Source organism: Plectropomus leopardus, chromosome 17 (genome assembly GCF_008729295.1).
Source record: "Plectropomus leopardus isolate mb chromosome 17, YSFRI_Pleo_2.0, whole genome shotgun sequence".
NCBI lineage: Eukaryota > Metazoa > Chordata > Actinopteri > Perciformes > Serranidae > Plectropomus > Plectropomus leopardus.
In genome coordinates, this window is record NC_056479.1 from 15,532,637 (window position 1) to 15,551,409 (window position 18,773).

At 39.3% G+C, this 18,773-nt stretch overlaps 2 protein-coding genes across 4 annotated transcripts in view; one reads left to right on the forward strand and one right to left on the reverse strand.

The window, feature by feature from the left end:
• brd4 (bromodomain containing 4) overlaps positions 1-12,932 on the reverse strand; it is a 38,976-nt gene extending 26,044 nt beyond the window's left edge. For 2 of the 3 annotated variants that reach the window (XM_042504784.1, XM_042504783.1), the window contains exon 1: positions 3,817-4,424. In XM_042504784.1, the coding sequence (XP_042360718.1) occupies positions 3,817-3,914 (98 nt within the window). In that variant the 5' untranslated portion in view covers positions 3,915-4,424. Of the gene's footprint in view, positions 1-3,816; positions 4,425-12,855 lie in introns of those variants that run through there. The other variant, XM_042504785.1, reaches the window with a different exon arrangement.
• Positions 12,933-13,913: 981 nt separating this feature from the next.
• On the forward strand, positions 13,914-16,197 carry LOC121956546 (protein PET100 homolog, mitochondrial). The gene is made up of 4 exons (XM_042504817.1): positions 13,914-14,023; positions 14,202-14,288; positions 14,413-14,445; positions 15,161-16,197. The coding sequence occupies exons 1-4, from the start codon at positions 13,997-13,999 to the stop codon at positions 15,248-15,250; spliced, it is 237 nt and encodes a 78-aa protein (XP_042360751.1). The 5' UTR covers positions 13,914-13,996; the 3' UTR covers positions 15,251-16,197.
• Positions 16,198-18,773: the final 2,576 nt, after the last annotated feature.

Sequence of the window (18,773 nt, forward strand, 5' to 3'; positions counted from 1 at the left end):
GGGGATGCACATCTCACACCAGGAAATCTGGTGCTGTGTGCAGCTTCACTGTGACTGTCCTACTTGGGAGAGGGGGAAAAACATAATTGCAAGATGTCTGCATCCGCCATGAAGGTAAACTATTAATCATTCATGGATTGGGGGGCTGTTTCAGTGAAAAATGTAGGCCTGCAGATTCCACTTGAGGCCCTCACTAAGTGTCAGAATGATGGCCCGTGTTTTCACTGAAAGCAAAGGAATAAATAATTAATGGGACCACAGTGACAAGGCCAAAAACACCACTCCCTGCTTATTCGTGCTTTCATAAAACCACCTTCAACCCTTCTCCAGGGAGCAGCTTCACACTAATGCTACTGTATCTACCATTAAACACCAATGTATTGATTCCACTGTTGTTCCTGCTCATTGGTTTCTTTGCATGCTTTCTTGTTTCTTAAATGATTCAAGAATGTGTTTAAATATAAAGCTGATATAGGAGACTTTCTCCTGAAGTACATAGTCGAGGTGAAAATTAAGGTCCTTATCCCTTGCTGGAAAATATAAACCAGTGGCAGATATAAATAGTATGATAAGAACACTGTTAATGATGATCATTCAAATTTGGACTTGAAAATGTGCAGTATTTGTTATGTATCTCTGGGATATCTGTTGTTTTCAGCACATAGCAACACAAGTGTGATCAGAACCTGCAATGAGGGCAAGCAGTTTCCATATAACAGGAACACCAAGGTAAAAGGTGGTTCCTTCAATGCATTGCAAGTCGGAAGTCAATAATTCCTCATCGGTAACCCCACCTTCCAATCTAAATGCAACACAGTGCATCCGTTTGGAAAACCTAAACACCCAAAGCAAACTCATGTTTGAATGTCAACTTTCTGAGCTTCACAAGCATCTACAGAGGAGATGAATACCACAGCATCATTAGCAAAGACAAACAGTATAGAAAATGAGTCAACTGTCTTGCTCAAATGTGGTTACACAAATAATGAACCATAGCTTGGGGGTGGTGACATGCTGCATAGGGCTACAGGTCAGAAACCAAACAGTGGCAGCACAGGATTCACCTATATGGGGCACAAACTACCTGGTGAGCAAGCGGTCACCTCAGACTGTAGCCTTCTAACATACGTACAAAAAAAGAACGGGGGCATGTGAAAAAATAACGGGGAACTGAACCGAACGAGTCAAATCATTGCTAGGCTTTTCCAGAGCTGCTCCATCGCATATTCAGCCATCAGGGGTCACCTTGTACCAACTGTACCAGCCACACCAACAAACACGGTCAAAGGTCAGCCATAGACGGACCCTCAACTACAAACCAAATGCATCTAAAGGCTAACTGTAGACACGTGTCAAGGCACGCTCTCCAAGAAAGCTGGTAATCTGCCAAAATGTATATTTCATCCTGTGATTTTTTTCCCTATCTATTTGTGAAGACTGAGCAGAAGCAGCATTTTTTAATGTGACATTATTTGATTTGCTTTATCACCAAAATAAAAGGCAGCATTAATCAAATCAAGCATTAATGTGTCCGATGATCTGTTTAGAAAATGTTAAGCTTACAATGTGCATACCTAATTAAGCATGTCTCAGTGTGATATCTCGCTTTCTTCATTTAAAGTCAATTATCCATGTACTTACAACAATTCCCAATCAACAGTAGTATGATTCAATCTAAACACCCACAGCTGCACAAAAAAGTGCTGCACAACTGTACACAGATCACACACTCAAAATCATAATATGCTCCCCACATTTCTCATAATTGTACAGTGTGGGGTGTGTGAGTACTGCCAAAGGACTTACACACCAATAATCTTTCAAGGCATATTAAGTATTTAGCAGCGTTAACTATTCTACCTTTGTCCACCTTATATCATGTGCAGTTGATCTGTTGCTACCCTGTTCGAGTACCTCTGAAACTTGGCTTCAAGAAAAACTAAAGTTGCCAAGGTTTCTATGGCAACGCTCCCCATCTTGGCCGGTGTACTGTATTTTTATTCTCGATGGTTCCAAATCCTACTTTTGGATGCTTACCAATTCAATAGTAACCATGACCTGTGCGACTTGAGTGTGTTTATAGACAAACAAGAGAGAAGTACAACCAGGGTCTAGCAGTTACAACACAGAAAAATCTGGAAAGCCTTGTTTACATCTGTCTTGTGGGTGTTTAAAGATGCAGTTAGTAACTTTTAAAGAAATAACTTTTTGTCATATTTGCTCAGACTATCACTATCTCTACACAGATGCAAAGGATAGAGATAATCTGTGAAAATAAAGTTGTATTCCTCTGTCTACTCTATTGCTTTTTAGCGCTCATAATGACGAAAACAACCAAACTGAGACGAGGAGTCTCTAATGCAGCTGTCAAAGATGTCAATCAACGCTTGTGACCAGCGGTCAAACTGTCAAACTAGGCAGCACTGATCCAGTGTGAATCAAGATTGTATTACTGCATTGCCCTTTTCTCCCCTCAAATGTTTTCAGAATAGTAATTAACTGTACTCTTTAGCTGTAAAATTAAAAAGTTTGTGACTCAGCTGCCATGTTGGAGCCGAAAAAAAAGCCTACTGGCCAGAGCAAACTTTCTTATTATATGGCTGAACAGTGCACTAAAATATGTTTTTAAACACAGATGGTCTGTGAAAAAAATTAGGTTCGTAAAAAACTATGCAGCTCTGATCACATATGAATCAAGAGTCTGTTACTGCATTGCCTATTTCTTAATTCAAATGTTTTCAGAAACATATTTTAGTGTACCTTTGAGCCTTAAAATGAGAAACTTAGTTCCAGCCGGTGGGCAGTGCTGAATTCCATCTGGATTCTTACAAACATGGTGACCTGGTCTAATTTTACTGAAAACATTTGATGGAAGAAAATAACAAGCAGTAAGTAGGCAATGCATTAACAGAATCATTATTCATATTTGATCAGTGCTGCCTAGTTTTGTAGTTTGACTGCATACTAGCAGTGACTGACATGATTGACAGCTGCTTTAGAGATTCCTCAGCCCAAATGGTTTCCCTCGCGTGTGGTAATGCCATTACAAGTGCTGAGAGGCAACAGTAGGCATAGGAACATCGGTCTCACGTACAGCTGTGTGGCCATAGTGACAGTTTCATCAAATATAACAAAGAGTTCTTTTTCTGAAAGTTATCAACAAGATTCAGTGTTTCTCATCATTCATCAAAAGATCACAGACTTATAAAAGTTCTCTAGTATTGACTACAAGCACTAACTTGATGAGTCAGTGCGTGAGCACACGAAGTGACTCAGATAGACGTTTCATGAGTCAGGCACATCATAAACAGGAAAAGGGAGGAATCATGCCAGCCCATTCAGGTTAAGCCTACAGCTGGTTAAGATGAGCAAGCCAAACCCTACCCGGAATCAGCAGACATCTCTAAAACTCGCGCGCGCACACACACACACACACAAACACCAAACACACTCACACACACACACAACCCCCTTCTTCCTCTGAACTCCCCCTTCCCCCACACCCCCTTACTCACTAGGAGGTAGGTTCATGGCTTCTGTCTGAAATCTGGATAACAATACTATTCTCAAGAAACAAAACAAATCGTAACGGGACTGTTGTGCTGAGCCATATAAAACTTGAGATAGCCTAGTACTAATCATTTGATGGTCCCAAGAACCATCACTCAAGGCTGTCTTTGATTAACCCTTCTCCTCAATTTTAAACAATGTATATATATTGTTACTAATGCTTATATGTATGATTGTAAAGATTTCAGTGACTTATTTACTGTCTGAAAACTTTGTAGGACAGTCTACCTCACCAGATAACATTACCTTTTCACAGAGACTGAATGTGCAATTTTTTCCAGAAGGGCATCCAGTTTTTGGAAATCCAGCAAATCGTTTGACTTGGCATGCATCTTGTAATCCATTTATGAACTCCACTAAGCAGAAACAGAAACCAAAAAAAAAAAGGGCAAGATGAATTACACAGAAGTTTGTTTTTTCTTTTCTCTCATCCAAAACACTGGAGAGATTTGTTCTTCAAGCTCCTAGTATGTATCCTGAAATCCCACAGAACAGAGTAATCCTTAGCGAAGTCCAAGCGGAGTTTGAGGGTGGCCGTTCCACAAAAAAGGCCCCAGCCTGGAAACAGTGGGTCCAGGCGGGGAGGAAAGGCTGTGGAAGCCTACAGCCGGCAGGCTGTGTTAGCTGTGTGAACCGGTCCTCTCTCTACCCCATCCCCCTCTCAGCAGTACAACGGCCCAGTTGCCACAGGCTCTTCGCTCCATTGTGTGTCCTCTCCAGGGCCTCCCCAACTTAAATGGACACAGGCCGAAAGCAAGAAGGAGAGGGGAAGGCGAGAGAGGGGAGAGAGCGCTCCGATAAGATCCAGGAGGAGCACTTATTTCCTCTGCTCGCTCTCTCACCCTCTCTCCAGCACAGGCAGACCAGCGTGCAGTTACTCAACAGTAAAAATGGCTCTGCTGCTTCCTCATTCAGCGGAGCCTCAGCCCACACACCCTCCCTCCCTCCCTCCCTCCTACACGCTTGCTCATTCCACCCCTCCCCTCTTTCCCCATCAATAGCTTGAGGTCCTTGCTCGCTCCTCTCTCCCTCTCTTACACCTTTAACACCCCCCCCCCCTCGAGTCTTTTCCTCCGTCCATTTCATCATGCCCCACCCCCACTCACTCTCTTCCCTCAGAGGGATCCTGCCTCCCCCACCAATTTAAGGACTCCCTTATCTACTCTCCATCATGTCCACGTACACCTTACATTCATACTGAAGCTGGGCTACCTAACTGCAAAAGGTAAGACATTACAGCAGTTTGGGGTTTTTTTTTTTGGCAAACTGTTGTGGAGAAAACATCTAATATTGGGTTACACCAAAAATACAATCTCTGCGGTCCCAGAAACACCAGCAGCCCTAAATCACATTTAAGAGATGTGTTAAGAGATCAGGATTAGGGTTACCAAAATGACCACTGCACCACAAAGTCCAAATCTATTGGCCATGTATATGCCATGATTGCAGTACTGCTATCAAACAAATTCAAACTGATCCAATTTCTGTGAAACTAAAGAAAATGACGAGTGCATTTCATGTGGCCATTTGGCCCCAAAGGCCCCTAAAATCCCTGGTAGCAGAGACCTGAAATCTACTAACAGTGACAAACAGAGTGACAGCTGACTCTACCACAACCCCACACTCTATCCTCAGTGGGATAGATGCTTATCAGTGGATCTGTGTTATATATTTCTGGTTTATGAAATGTCTGTATCCTCACTATGCAGCGCTTGCTCTCATAAAACTTAAGTTAACTACTATTACTAACTGCAGAACATCACCAGCAGTAACAACGTGTGTTTTTGCAGCTTCAGCGTAGAGGATTGTGATGGTTTTTACAACTGCAGCAATATCCACTGTCTTACATTCAACACGCAGCTCCGCTCACTCACCGCAGCAGCTTCATTCTGCACAGCAGACATGTTCAAAATAAGTACCGAGAGCAGGACATAGAGCGAGGCTGCTGCAGCTGAAGCAGCACAGGTAGTGGATTAAAAAAAATACAATTTATATAACAACAAAAAAACTGAATCTGAATCACATTCTGGTGTAAATAGCTGAGAAAGCAGGTAGCACCTGTGCTACTAGTGGAAAAGTTAGCCTGGAGCCCTGCCATAGAGGAATAATAAACTCTGTAAATTTAACTAATTAGTATGTGCACCATGGCACCAACAACTTGCATGAAAGCTGAGGCTGCACATTGTACAGCACAAGACAGCAAGTAAACTCATGTCATCAATCTAAATTCAGGACACAACATAGGACAGTGTTAATGGTCAAGCTGGGGACGTGAAGGAAAATCGTGTGACAGAAAGAGTGCATAAGCGTGGGACCACCCACCTTGCCTTCCTGTGGCAGAGCAATCTCCAGTTATGAGACGTTCTTGAGAGCTTGGTGACCACATTGTGATGTGATCATGAGGTTAGTCAGATCTTATCAAGAGATATTACTAAAATACCAAGTAACAATTTGTGTACCATAATTACCAAAATACACAAGTGCCAAAAGCAGCCTTGCAATGAATGCCTAATGCCTGTAAAAGGGCCATATGGAGACTAATGTGACAAAGAGACTGCACCAATCGTCCAACCTGCCTGACAATGCTGCCTCTTAAGGCCCTGACACACCAAGCCGACAGTCTGCCGTTGGTCCGTGTTGGGTCGTTGGTGAGCGCCTGTGGCTTTTGTCACTGTGGTGTGTCCAACACTGTTGGCCCTCGTTGATGAGGTCGAAAGAAAAATGTTATATAGAGTAAGATCACTTTTCTTTAGACATTGACAGTTGGCAAACTCCTGTTAAGTAAGGATTGACAGAATTTTTAAATAACCTAAATAACCAACATGGACAAGATTAGGTTGGTTAAAGGTTCTGAACGTCGGTTTCGATTATTTTTCGATTATTTGCCCAGTCCTAGTTCATGTGTATTTTTTTGGTCAAGACACAGCGACATGAGGCTACACAGCAGGGGGTTTTCATTGCCTAAAGTTCTTGAATGTCCCCTTAGGGTTAGAGGTTAATGCGTCTGGGCCTTTAACCCTGCCGAAGTAACGCAGGACTTTTAACCTCCTGCTCACTACCCTCCAAGAAAGAATATGAGGAAATCCTACAGCAGTTGGGAGGCCACAGTTTGGTGGTGAGTGGATATTCCTGACATGTCACATTTATAACTTCTTAAACCATAAAATACTGCATTTGATTATCCGCCACAGTATATCAAACCATAATACATCATTATATGTCAATGTAACTTGTGTATACAATACCAGGGGCAAGTTTATTGCTGACCTCTCACCTCTCGATCAATCTTATGTCTCACGAGCATGCTAACAGTCACACACCCACATAGTTTCGAAATTAGTCAGATATCAAAACCTCAAGAGATCGGGGAAGTAATAAGCCACTCTGTTCAATAGAATCAGATGACTGGTGACTACAATGCAATGCACTTTGTCAGTTATCCCAAATGATACAAGCAGCTCATCTATGCTGCAACCAGACACTGACGCTGTCCTCACAGACCCACTTCCTTGTCCACGTGCCATATGCACCAGTCCCAAAGACAATACAGCAGCTGCCAGAGTGACAAAGCTCCAACCTACAGCAATTCAGAGGGGGCCAAACCGATGGCCCTGTCACTGGAAGGGTGGGGGAGATCGTATTCAGAGACATGGACGGAGGGAGGGAGGGATGATAGTGAGAGGAAGGGGGAAAGGGGAAGGAGAGGGTTGCATTAAGACTGGGGGTTGGGTCAGACAGAGAGGCAGCAGTGCACGCAGAGATGAGACTGGGAGAGAAAGTCTGAGGTACTTCCATTAATCATCAGAGCACCGGAGAAGCTGAAATCTACAGGGACCTGGAATGGAGAAAACAGGGAACAGGCAATTTGCCAACATGACACAGTATAGCATACACTCGTATTCAGTTATGCATTGGGAAAAACAATGCATAAAAAGATGGTGTTAAAAGAGGTACTTCGTAGCAATAATAACCAAAGCCTGTTGGTAATTTGAGAATTATCTGGATTTAACAGATAAAGCTTCTGTAATTAAAAAAAATACTTTTTACACCCAGAAAACCTGCCATCATTCAACAACCTGGAAATCCATTTGCGCAACTAAAATGTCACACAGACTTATATATGGGGACTAGACTTACGCTACAGTCTAGATCTTGGATGAGGGAATATGTTATGCCAATTTAAGGGGGCACTCCATCTATTTATTAAGTACAGTCTGCTCCTGTCAAGGAGTACTACCCAGCCTGTGGAATCAGATGTATCATATCTTCTTCTTCTCCTTTGCTGCATATCATGACCACTCTCTCTACCCCTTTCATGCTATAGCTGTCCAATCAGATAAAGGAATAAAAGCCCAAAAAATCTTTAAAAAAAAAAGATTTTAACAGAGAATCTATCTTTGAAGGTAGTGGGTATTGAGGAGGGGGGGGGGGGGGGGGGGGGGGGGTCTAATGAATGAAAGCTTGACCCATGGTAGAGACTAAAAGTCATGATCTCTCTGCTGCTTCAATGTTGAACATTAAATTTTTAACAGTCTCTTATGAGTCCTTCAGCTTTATGGAAATGCAGTGCTGTACTAATTTACTGGAGCACTCTTTTAAGCATCTTCACACATATTAACCTATGCATAGTTACCTTTTAACTGTTTAACCCCTAGCAATTCAGATATGTATTTTTTTTTTAATTACTCACTAAATTTATGTTTTCCTGATCTTAATCTATACTACACTTTGACATCTATTGAGCCTCTAAACTTTCCAGGCTTAAAGGCAAAATTACTAACATTTTTTGGAAATACATTTTCAAAACTTGCAACTACAGCCTCAATATTAGATATGAGCAGCATGGGGTTAATTGAAAGAACAAAAGAACAACAACAACAAAAAAACTTTTCGAGAACTTTTTGGACAGCACTGTATAATCTGTAACACGTTCAAGGGCTTTTTTTAATAGAATTTACCACAAATGTATTTCAATGTGGCGAACCAACATCTGGCACTACTAACTGATATTCAATTTTTGGACTGTTCATTAGGTGCACGGTTGTAATATATATACTGTTTGTTTTTTTTTAATACAGCACAGTCTCGGGGCACAGAGCATACTCTGGGCAGCAGGATGCCAGTCGCAGAGACAGTGAATCTCAACCATTCATTACACTGGTTCTAAAAATTAGCTTTCACTCACTTCTACAGCAGCTTCTCCTCTCATCCATTAACCTGATCTGATCAGCTCTGATCTGACTGACGAATCAATTAAATACCCAGTGAATGAAACTCCACAAAGTGCTGCTGAGGACAACAAGAACTCAAAGATTTTCGCCTGCACTGCTTTCACTGACCTGCAAAAAAAAAACGGAAAAGTTTGCTGTGGAATCGACCTTTGCATTATGCCTATTTGTTTATATTTTGGGGACAAAGTCACAAATGCCCCTCTCACCTGCCTTTCTACTTTATCGCCCATGGCTGTGCACTTAAGAGGGTTAGATCTATGAACTGTGCCCACATTTAGTACACATTGTTCATAGAAATCAAATAAATTGAACTTTGGGGTCAAGTATTTTTGGATCTGGGCCTGGGTCCCCGTTGTGAAAGCACCATAAAATATGTGAGCATTTAAATAGTCCCTTTAGTGACTACAATCAGTATTAGTCTCCATAAATGTAACAAAATGACAGTGGTACCATAGGGGTCACTCCCAGTGGACCTAGAAAGAATTATCCTCCAAAACTCCTCTTGGCTTCATGGAGCATTCTAGCGACTTCCATCTCATTTAAACTTTGATTCACTCTCACTCTTAACAAGAAAGCCTCCAAATACCCACTGCACATTTTCTGCTCAGTGCCACGGCAGAAAGACACAGTTAGCAAATACTTTGGGAACATAGTAGAGCATTGAGAAACAAAAAAGTGCCGGATATTTCCCTCAGGAATTGGGAAAGACCAAAAACAGGACTAAAGTAGAGTGAATATTTAGACTGATATTCTCCAGATGGAAATTTCAGTCCCTGCTCCAGACTTGAGGGATTTCCAGGTATTACCCACAAGACATGTTGTCTTATGCCATACTAACTGGAGCTACAGCTCACTGTGGCAGTTAAGATGCAGTCAGTTCTTGAACTAATAAAATGGCAACTGAGAGTATATGACTGTAATTTTTTTTATTTTTTTAAGCTATTCTGTGATCAATCACTGATAGACACACGCATGGGAGTGACAACTATTGAGAATTTAAACGATGAGAGCATGAAATTGCTCCTTTAGGAGAGTAAAAGTTGCAATAAATAACTGCTTCCCATAAAATAAATCAAGAAAAACTATCCCTCGGCCTAAAGGAACTATCTTTGAAGTAGAGCCGAGTAACACTTGTATTAAATTGTCACGGTACGGCAGATATCGTTTACACTGTGACAGGAAAAAGTGTGAAAAATGTTTGCAAGTTGTGATGTAGGGTACATCTGGACTGTATCAAATAAATCTTGAACAAATATTGCTGAGAATCTGTGCAAATTCCCTTAATTGTTTTAATACAAGTCCCCCAATCAGCCTGAAATCCCTAAGCTTATTATTTACATGTAAAATCAGATGCCACATAATGTTTTAAAAATGTAGTACTGCATATGTTCAACTGTGGATGATACTGAGCATTGCATTTTTTATGGTTTGTAAATCGCTACATGAATATGCTGTCATTGGTGAGCAATATTAAGAAATACTGAATCAACCTTCAAAAATGACATCAGTCATTAGTTAACTGTTGCTTTTAAAACGACTATTAGGCAAGATCTTTTTTTGTAAAAGTGATGTAAAACAAGTGCCAGTGATTAGCGTTAGACTGGCTGATTCTCACAGCCTTGATCACTAAAAGTCTTGAAAGCGGACAATAATGACTGGTTTTAGAAATTAAATAAAATATAAATGTAAGCTGAAAAAGCAATATTAAGTCATCTGAAAACAATAAAAAAAATTGTCAATACGCTTTAGTATATCCCAACACGCCACTACGTAACAAAGACGCACTGTTTTTAACGTGGCCGGAGAGAAACAAAAAATTCCATGCTCTGTAATGTTATTTTCTCAGTAGCAGCAGGAACATGGCTGTCAGCCTCATGACACTCCTGTCAATGATTCTAAAGTGATAAATGAAGCACATACACTCACACACACACTATAATAGATTTTGTTTGCTCGCTCATTTGTTCCCTGACCACACACTCCTTTTCACTCAGAGGTCATTCACAACTAGGCCAAGGATGGTGTTACTATGGCAACTAAACCAGAGAGAACAGAGCCAAAAAAGGAATAAAAAAAATAAGGAGAAAAAAAAAAAACAGGAGAGAGAAAATTATGTTCTTTTGCTAAGAACATGATGACCACAATCACAGCCAGAAATAAGTCAATGGAAGTCTGTAGAATAAGCTACACACACATACACATTTTACTGGTTGGGACTTTTTAGACACCTTGAATGATGCAGGTAGGTTAATGGTTTTAATGATTACATACTGGTAGAGCTGGGTAATATGTCAGTATTATTTTGATATCATTAGATGAGATATTGTTTTGGGCTTTGGATATTGTGATATCGAAAGTGTTGTATTTTCCTGAAGTTATTTTCTTAACTTAAACTCTTCTACCAGTCCAATTGTTTGCCTTTTAGGTCATTATATTCATGTAATTTTGTATTATTTATTCAAAATCTCTTTGTGTAAATAACATTTCGAAGCACCTATGGTCAATCCTGCAATAAGGTCACAATATTAATGGAGATATTTGGTCATATAAATTGTATTTTATTATCTCCGTATCACCCAGCCCTACTATGCTGGTATTATGTAATTAAAAGCTTGGCTCTGTGAATCCTAACCCTTCCAGGTATCAGCAAGCACTCTGACCCAATCTTTACTTAAAAACTTGTCATGCAGTTTATCAGTTCCAGCTAGGAAAATTAATTTGCAGCAATGTTATTAATAGCTCAGCCCTCTGAGATTGTTTGATTTACTGCCTACCAGGTAACTTTGCGCCCTTTGACCTAATTTGTCCTCTTCATTTACACACAAAGAGTAGACAAGGAGAGCACTTCTTATACCTAAACAGTGACATGTTAATCACAAAACTGACCTATGGCTTTATGGCTTTGATTAATTCCCAATCTGTAGCTACAGGTCTGCATAGTAGACTTTCAAAAATATTGTTTAAGAAAAAAACATCAAAACAAAACGTATGAGCTAAGTGACCAGTTACAGCAGCCCCAGAGCTTAAAATTGCTTCAGTCTGTGTGCACATTTAGGCAAAGAAGCCTGTCCAAACGGGCACGTGACTTCAGGTGGGTTAGTGTATGTCATTAGAGCTATCAAGTACCACAGCAATGGTCAAGCATTACAAATCAAAAAACAGAGCTCATAGCTGTATAACTGGGGATTCCTCCTACAAGGAAAACAGCAGGGACAGTATGCTAAGTAACGGGCCTCTGCATTAGTTATCTGTGTGAGCACATCAGTCGGCTGGATGCCACTGCTTTATGTCTGTATAATACCCCATCGTATCCTAGCCATATAAACACTGCAGAGTCAAAAGCATCAATGTGGGATAAGACGACGCTACCAGGTGTGTTTAATAAACGATAGATCGCAAAGTAATGACTGCTGGCGAGCGACCATCGTCGAGGAGCCAAGATCCTAACGTTAGGCCACAGGGCATAGATTATTGCCTGGGTTTCGTAATGGACGTCAGTGCTGTGCACAGCAGAGCTGAAAGCGAACAAAGATAGAGACCTATTGTCTCCAAGATCATGGCAGCAAGCGGTAGAAAATCAACATTACAGTTTCATTTTGTGTTACCTCCTCCACTGACTACATTCTCATCAAATAGCCTCAGTCTGAGTGTGCGCCATCATCACCGTGACGGCGTCACCGTCTCCCACAACACAAGACAGTCGACGAGCAAGCTAGCTATAGATGCCCATCACGGTGGTCATAGCAGCATTTGTCGGGCTATTTGCAGCGTAATAGTGACTAACAGTGGGTGAGAAAAGCAAGGGATGTCAGATAGACACACAATGTAGATGCGGTTATTGTGTCTTTTGATAGACAACTGCCTACTAGCTTTAGCTAGCAAGCTAGTTAGCCAGAACAGGCCGCCGTGCAAGTGAACGGTCTCAGTGGGCGCCGGGCATCAGCGCTACCTCTGAACCCTTTACACGGATGTTACCGTGTCTCTTGCGGTCTACTCTTTCGCTTTACTGAGGCAACATGACTGGCAGAATAATGTTTGAAACAACGGCGTTTACCTGGGTTTATCAGGTTGCCAGGGCGCGCGGGATCTTTCTCTCCGAGGATCCTGAACACCTCTCGTTGTCGATGACGTCACGCGTTGGTCTTTCGTCGAGGACGTAAAGAGCGCGTCACCGACTGCAACTCCAGCAGCAGCAGCTGAGCGGAGGAATTACACACTTAAATGCAAAAAAATCATTTCGAAATTAAATTCGTTAAAATTAAATATTAAATATTTCGTAACACTGACACACAAACTATTTTACATGTTTTAATGAATGCGTACATATAATATTCTTCTGGGCTAATGTTGAACATGAAAAGTTTTGGGAAACCCCGATTCATTTACAGAAAAGAGATGTTATTTGTTTTTATGGGGAAAGTGATTATGTCAGAGATCATAATTTCATTTTAAATCCTCTCAGTTTTAATGGAAAGTTATTCATGCATACATACATACATGAAAATGGTGTGAAAGGAAACTCATTATCCACCACTTCAAGCACGACTGTACTTTGAAACACTACAAGGACTCACACATTCAAAAGCCACTAGGACTATGGGACTATAATATATATATATATATATATATATATATATATATATATATATATATATATATATATATATATATATATATATATATATATACCATATTAGATATCATTTAACGTCCAAATGTAGGTAACTAGGATAAGGAATGAAAGATAATTATCAAATAACTCACCAGACTGACATTCTTGTAGGTTTGCTGATGTGGAATGGGATCAAATAGCATCCACTGTGTGGCTTTTTGCACATAATAATATTGCAAATCTCACCACAAATGCACAGGGCATGTCGACAGAATCAATAGTTTGCAGCGCCCCTCAGTGGACAATCACTGTTAAAAATGTCTTTATCAAACCGAAAGTCAGCTTTGATCAAAAAATAACCGTCGGATTTTCAGGCCTCCAATTTTTACTTTATTAAGGGTAAAAAAAATGAAGATAAACAAAATGCCACACGTGTGTCTGGTTTGTGTTACAACTCCGGCGCATGCGTTGCGGCTTTCATCTGATAGGACCTTCTAGAAACCCGGAAGTAGTGTGAAGGTCTTTGGCGATGGTTGGAGTTTAGGTAACATTTCATGGTTGTGGGCCCATCATCAATGTGAAAATGGGTGTCAAGATAGAGATGTTTAGAGTAAGTATATTCTCTTTGTAACCCGTAAAGCTAAGTATTGCTTTACGGGTTGAATCCGTACACACGCCTGTGTTTTGTGGTTCAATCTAGCGAGTCATTATCATGAGGCTAAGTGTGCTCATGATATAACTGTCTTCCTCTATCGCTCACTGGCTCTGGTTGTTTTTGTTTTGAGCAGATGATGCTGTATCTGTCCTTTCCCGTGACCATGTTCTGGATCTCAAATCAAGCAGAGTATTTTGAGGAGTACATAGTAAAGAGAAAGGTACGTGTTGCTGTGTTTAGCTCTTGTCATAGCCCACATATTATTTTACTCAAGCTTGGTGCTCATCTTGTAATAACAAATGCTCCTTTCTCTCCACCGCAATTGCATCTTTTATGTCATCTAGAGGGAGATTTTCCCCCCTGACGAGCAACTGCATGTGAGTACATTGTATGAAACTCATGATTTTAAGAAGCCATACTGTCAACAAAAAATAAACCAACAAAATAAATAAAATTAAGTTTGTATTTAATATTGTCCATATCAAATATAACCAAAAACTATATATATAAATTTCATTTAAAAAACAAACAAAATTAAAATGTGACGGAAGCCTCTGTAATCAATACCACATTTTTTAAATATACTTTTTTATATTTTTGTAGTATATTTTTTATGCTGTGTACATTGTGTGCTAAGATGGGTTTGTTGTTGTTTTTTCGCTTTAAGGTGCATATTATTATTTTCTTCCTGAAACTTTTCTTCTCAAACATACAGATAAATGCCCCAATAAGAAAACACAAATTGGTTACCATAGTGTTTCTTATGATACTGTTCTTTTTGTTTCTGTTGTTTTTTTGCATTTTAATTTTTGAGATCATAGTGGCAGACCATATCATTTAAAGTTGAGTGAGGGTGTGTGTTTTTTTTCTTCTTTACGGAATTGGCCTATTAATATTTTAGTGATTTCCCCCACTTTACATCATGATTCAACCCTGACATCACAAATATTTTTTGTATTTAGAGTGATTTTCTGAGTCTGCATGGTTCTTTAGCTGATTTTTTTTTTTATTACCGACTCAAGTCAGTTTAGAACTACTGCTCCACAGCACAATATATGATGATGATAATGACTGTGCTTTACATTATTACAGAGAAGAGAGTTGGAGGACTTCAAAGAGCGAATGCGTCTTCGTAAGGAGCAGCGATTATTAAAACAGATGTCTTCAGAATCTGAGAACTGAAGATTGAGTTTTGAAGAAATGCATAAATTCCCAGCACCACCAATGCAGGATTGGTTGGACAGAAAGGCACTGGAAATCCCTGCGATTTTAACACATCCCAGAGGTGTTATTCCAGGGACTACTTTTTCCTAATACTCCTGTTTAATTTACATGTGTGATTTTTTTTTCACATAAGACTTTTCAAATAACATAATTCTGTGTGTTTGAACATCTGATCAGTTGAGACGCTGCTGTGATTGCATAAAGTAATTATTTGCATTATAAATCCAGTTGGATCTATTTTAAATGTCATGTTTCTTTCTGAGATGCAGTGCCTATAAAGTGTATTGATTTCCTCTGATTTGTCATTGTTTAGTTTCTGCACTAGTTTTATCTCAGTGGATGTAATTTGGCATTTTAGACACTCATCAACTCACAAAATCTATATAAACTGATCTAAATCAAGCACAAACATAAAACACAAAGTGACTGATTGCAAAAATATTCACCCCTTTAAATCAGTATTTGAAGGGGTGAATATCAGAGGTACACGTGGCAGCAACTACTGCCTTTAGCATATGTTATAAAGTCTGGGTAGCTTTAGCTTTATGTTCTGGGTTGTCTTATTGAAAAATGAAATGTCCCTCAAGTCACAGTTCACATATAGACTGCAGCAGGTTTTCTTCTGTAATTTATCTCTATTTTGCAGCATTCATTTTAAATGAAAAACAATTGCCTACACCAGTGAGGATTTGGCTTTGTCAGTTGTGATACTATGACAAAAAATAAAATCTTGTTTTTTCTGTCTACCACTGTTGTAAAAGCCTAATTATATCCACTGTGTTGTTGTTTAAAAAAGGTGAAGGGCTGGGGGGAATCAACACTATAGGCACTGGTTATGTGTATACTTCTTGTAAACATGTTATTTTAATGATTTTTTCATTAAAGTAATGACTGGCTTTGTTTCACCTATTGTTGCCGAAGCATTGATTTGTCCATTGACTGTGATTGCGTTTGGATATGAAGGTGTATCTGATGTGCTTCATTTCTTTTGTTCACATCTTTAACCTTAGGTTAAAGGTGTCATCTGGTGAACAGAGGATTGCTGGTTTGACCAGCAGCCAATATTTTTGAAACAGTGTGTAAATGACTACCCTGGGCAGAGACGTTGGCTATCAAAATAAGGTGTGACCCAAATGTACCTCCTGGTTTTAGACAGACAATAACAGATGTCTCAATAATGTACATCAGTAACTCAAATGCCTTAACTTCTAGAATGAAGTGAAATAATGTTCATGTTTTTCCACTTTTTATTTAACCTTTACTTTAACAATTCTCATTGAGATTCAAAATATCTTTTACAAAGACATCCTGGTCAAGACAACAGCATAAAAGTTTCACATAAAAGAACACAAAGACTTAATCAGCAAATTACATCAAACAGTGAATTAACAGTTGAGTGTGCATTTCGTGGTCACATAGTCCTCACATCTGTTTTCAGAATCATCAATGCTTATAAACTAGTCTAGTGTAAACTGACCCAATGGCTCACACCAAGATGGGGGCAAAAAGCAAGTCATACTCACATAATTCCTGAGTATGTTGATGCTACTGTAGTTTAAAAAGAGGAATTTCCAGCATGTAGTGAATGCTGACAGTGCATATGAATATGCATTTTAACCCTTTGGACAGAAGTGGAATGATGGTGCCATGACATGATGCTATTGGTTCTTATCTGTTAATTTGGCCTTGAACGTCACTACAATTATGTGCTGATGGAGTACAAAAGCAACAGATGCAAGGCAACGCGTTTTCCAAGAAGTAACACTTTTTTCTCACCTACTTAAGAATTACAGTTTAAAGTTAAAGAAAATGTCTAGAGAGATTAGAGCAAGAATGGTCGAGTTCAAGAGTATAAATAACATTTACTTGACTCCTTTAAAGTCATTTAGAGTGAAGCTCGGGGAGAGGCAGGGTGCTGCAGATGTAACAAGAATGACAGCACCCTTGTACATCTTCTGTAGTCCTCCAAAAAGGACTTACATTGATTATTGGTGATGATTTTTCATTTTGTCCTACTTTGTACATTTTGGATGGTCCCCTACCACTGTGCGATACCCCACATAATTTGTTTTCTTTTTTATTTATGTGTGAGTGTAAGTAGCAGTACCATATATATATATATAATAGGAGGATTAGATATAATATTGCATATGCAAAATATTGAATATAATAATAATACTAAAAGGACACAATTAATTAATCAATTAAATCAATAATTAAAGGAAAGAGTAAGTAGCAAGAAAACTGAATAAATAATTAAAGAGAAAAATAAAAATAAAATGGAGTCAGCACCTATGGACACCCTCTGAGGTCCCACAGGAGTACTAGCGCTCAGGCAGAGGTCAGTTGGGCTGGGCTTTTTAGTTCTGCCATTATCACGCATGTGTTTTATTTATAAATCCATTTATCAGAAATTACAATTTGCTTCAGAAGGCTTTACAGCATACGACACCCCTCTGTTCATTGGTCCTCATAGCGGATAAGGAGCCCATAAGCCCCAGATGTTGGTCTGTCTGTGATAGTCTGAGTGTAATGTTATATATGTTTCCACTTATTTTATTTCTTACTATGATTAGGACTTGTTGTTGTTATCATTATTATTTTATAATATTTGCTCACTTTTTTTTTTATTCAATTGTGATTATATAGTTTGTGGCATTGTCATGTGTTTGTAATAAAAAAGAGAATAAACTATTGGTCATTAAAAAAAGAACAGTTTATAAATCATTCTGAATATGACATATCAAATGGACAATAAAACTTTGAGCTCTTCAGACCAGCAACATGTATGATCTCCAAAGTATGAAAACACTGCTGAGAGCTTGGCTTGTGCAGACTCTCTTAAGTCTTGGATGTGTCTAACCATACTTTACAAACTGCTGAATTTCATATTCATCATGCTGAAGTGATGACACGTTTGTCCCAAGGCTCATCAGATGATACCCTCTAATATACTTGGCAATAAAAAGTGGCCAGTTGGACATCTCACAGTTGGTCTCCTGAGGGACTGGCAACAGAGAGTATGTATTTCTTTCTTGCAGCTGTTTCTTTTTCATGGCTGACATTCATTTTGGAAGTCAGTGTTATAATATTTTATGAAGTGATTGTGTGATACTATTACTCCTACGATGGAAGCCAAGTGATGATGTTTATATGTACTTAATCTACCCCCTAAAACGACCACAGTAACTAGTTAAGGTTAATCTTTACAAAAGGCCTCGGGACACACACTTTAGCATTAATGTAGCTTAAGGGACTGTGTATTTTTTATCAGAGACATTTGAGGTTTTTTTTCCATATACCCCGAGCCTTTGGCACTAGGCTCCATTTTTAAGGTAGTACATATTATGAAGAAATTAACTTTATAGTTCTTAGATTCTCACTAATAGGTGACTTTAACTTCTATCAAAATCATTTTCTGGTGAGATATCTGTACCTTTACTTAAGTGTGTCTTTCAGGCATCCATCACTGATGATAAAG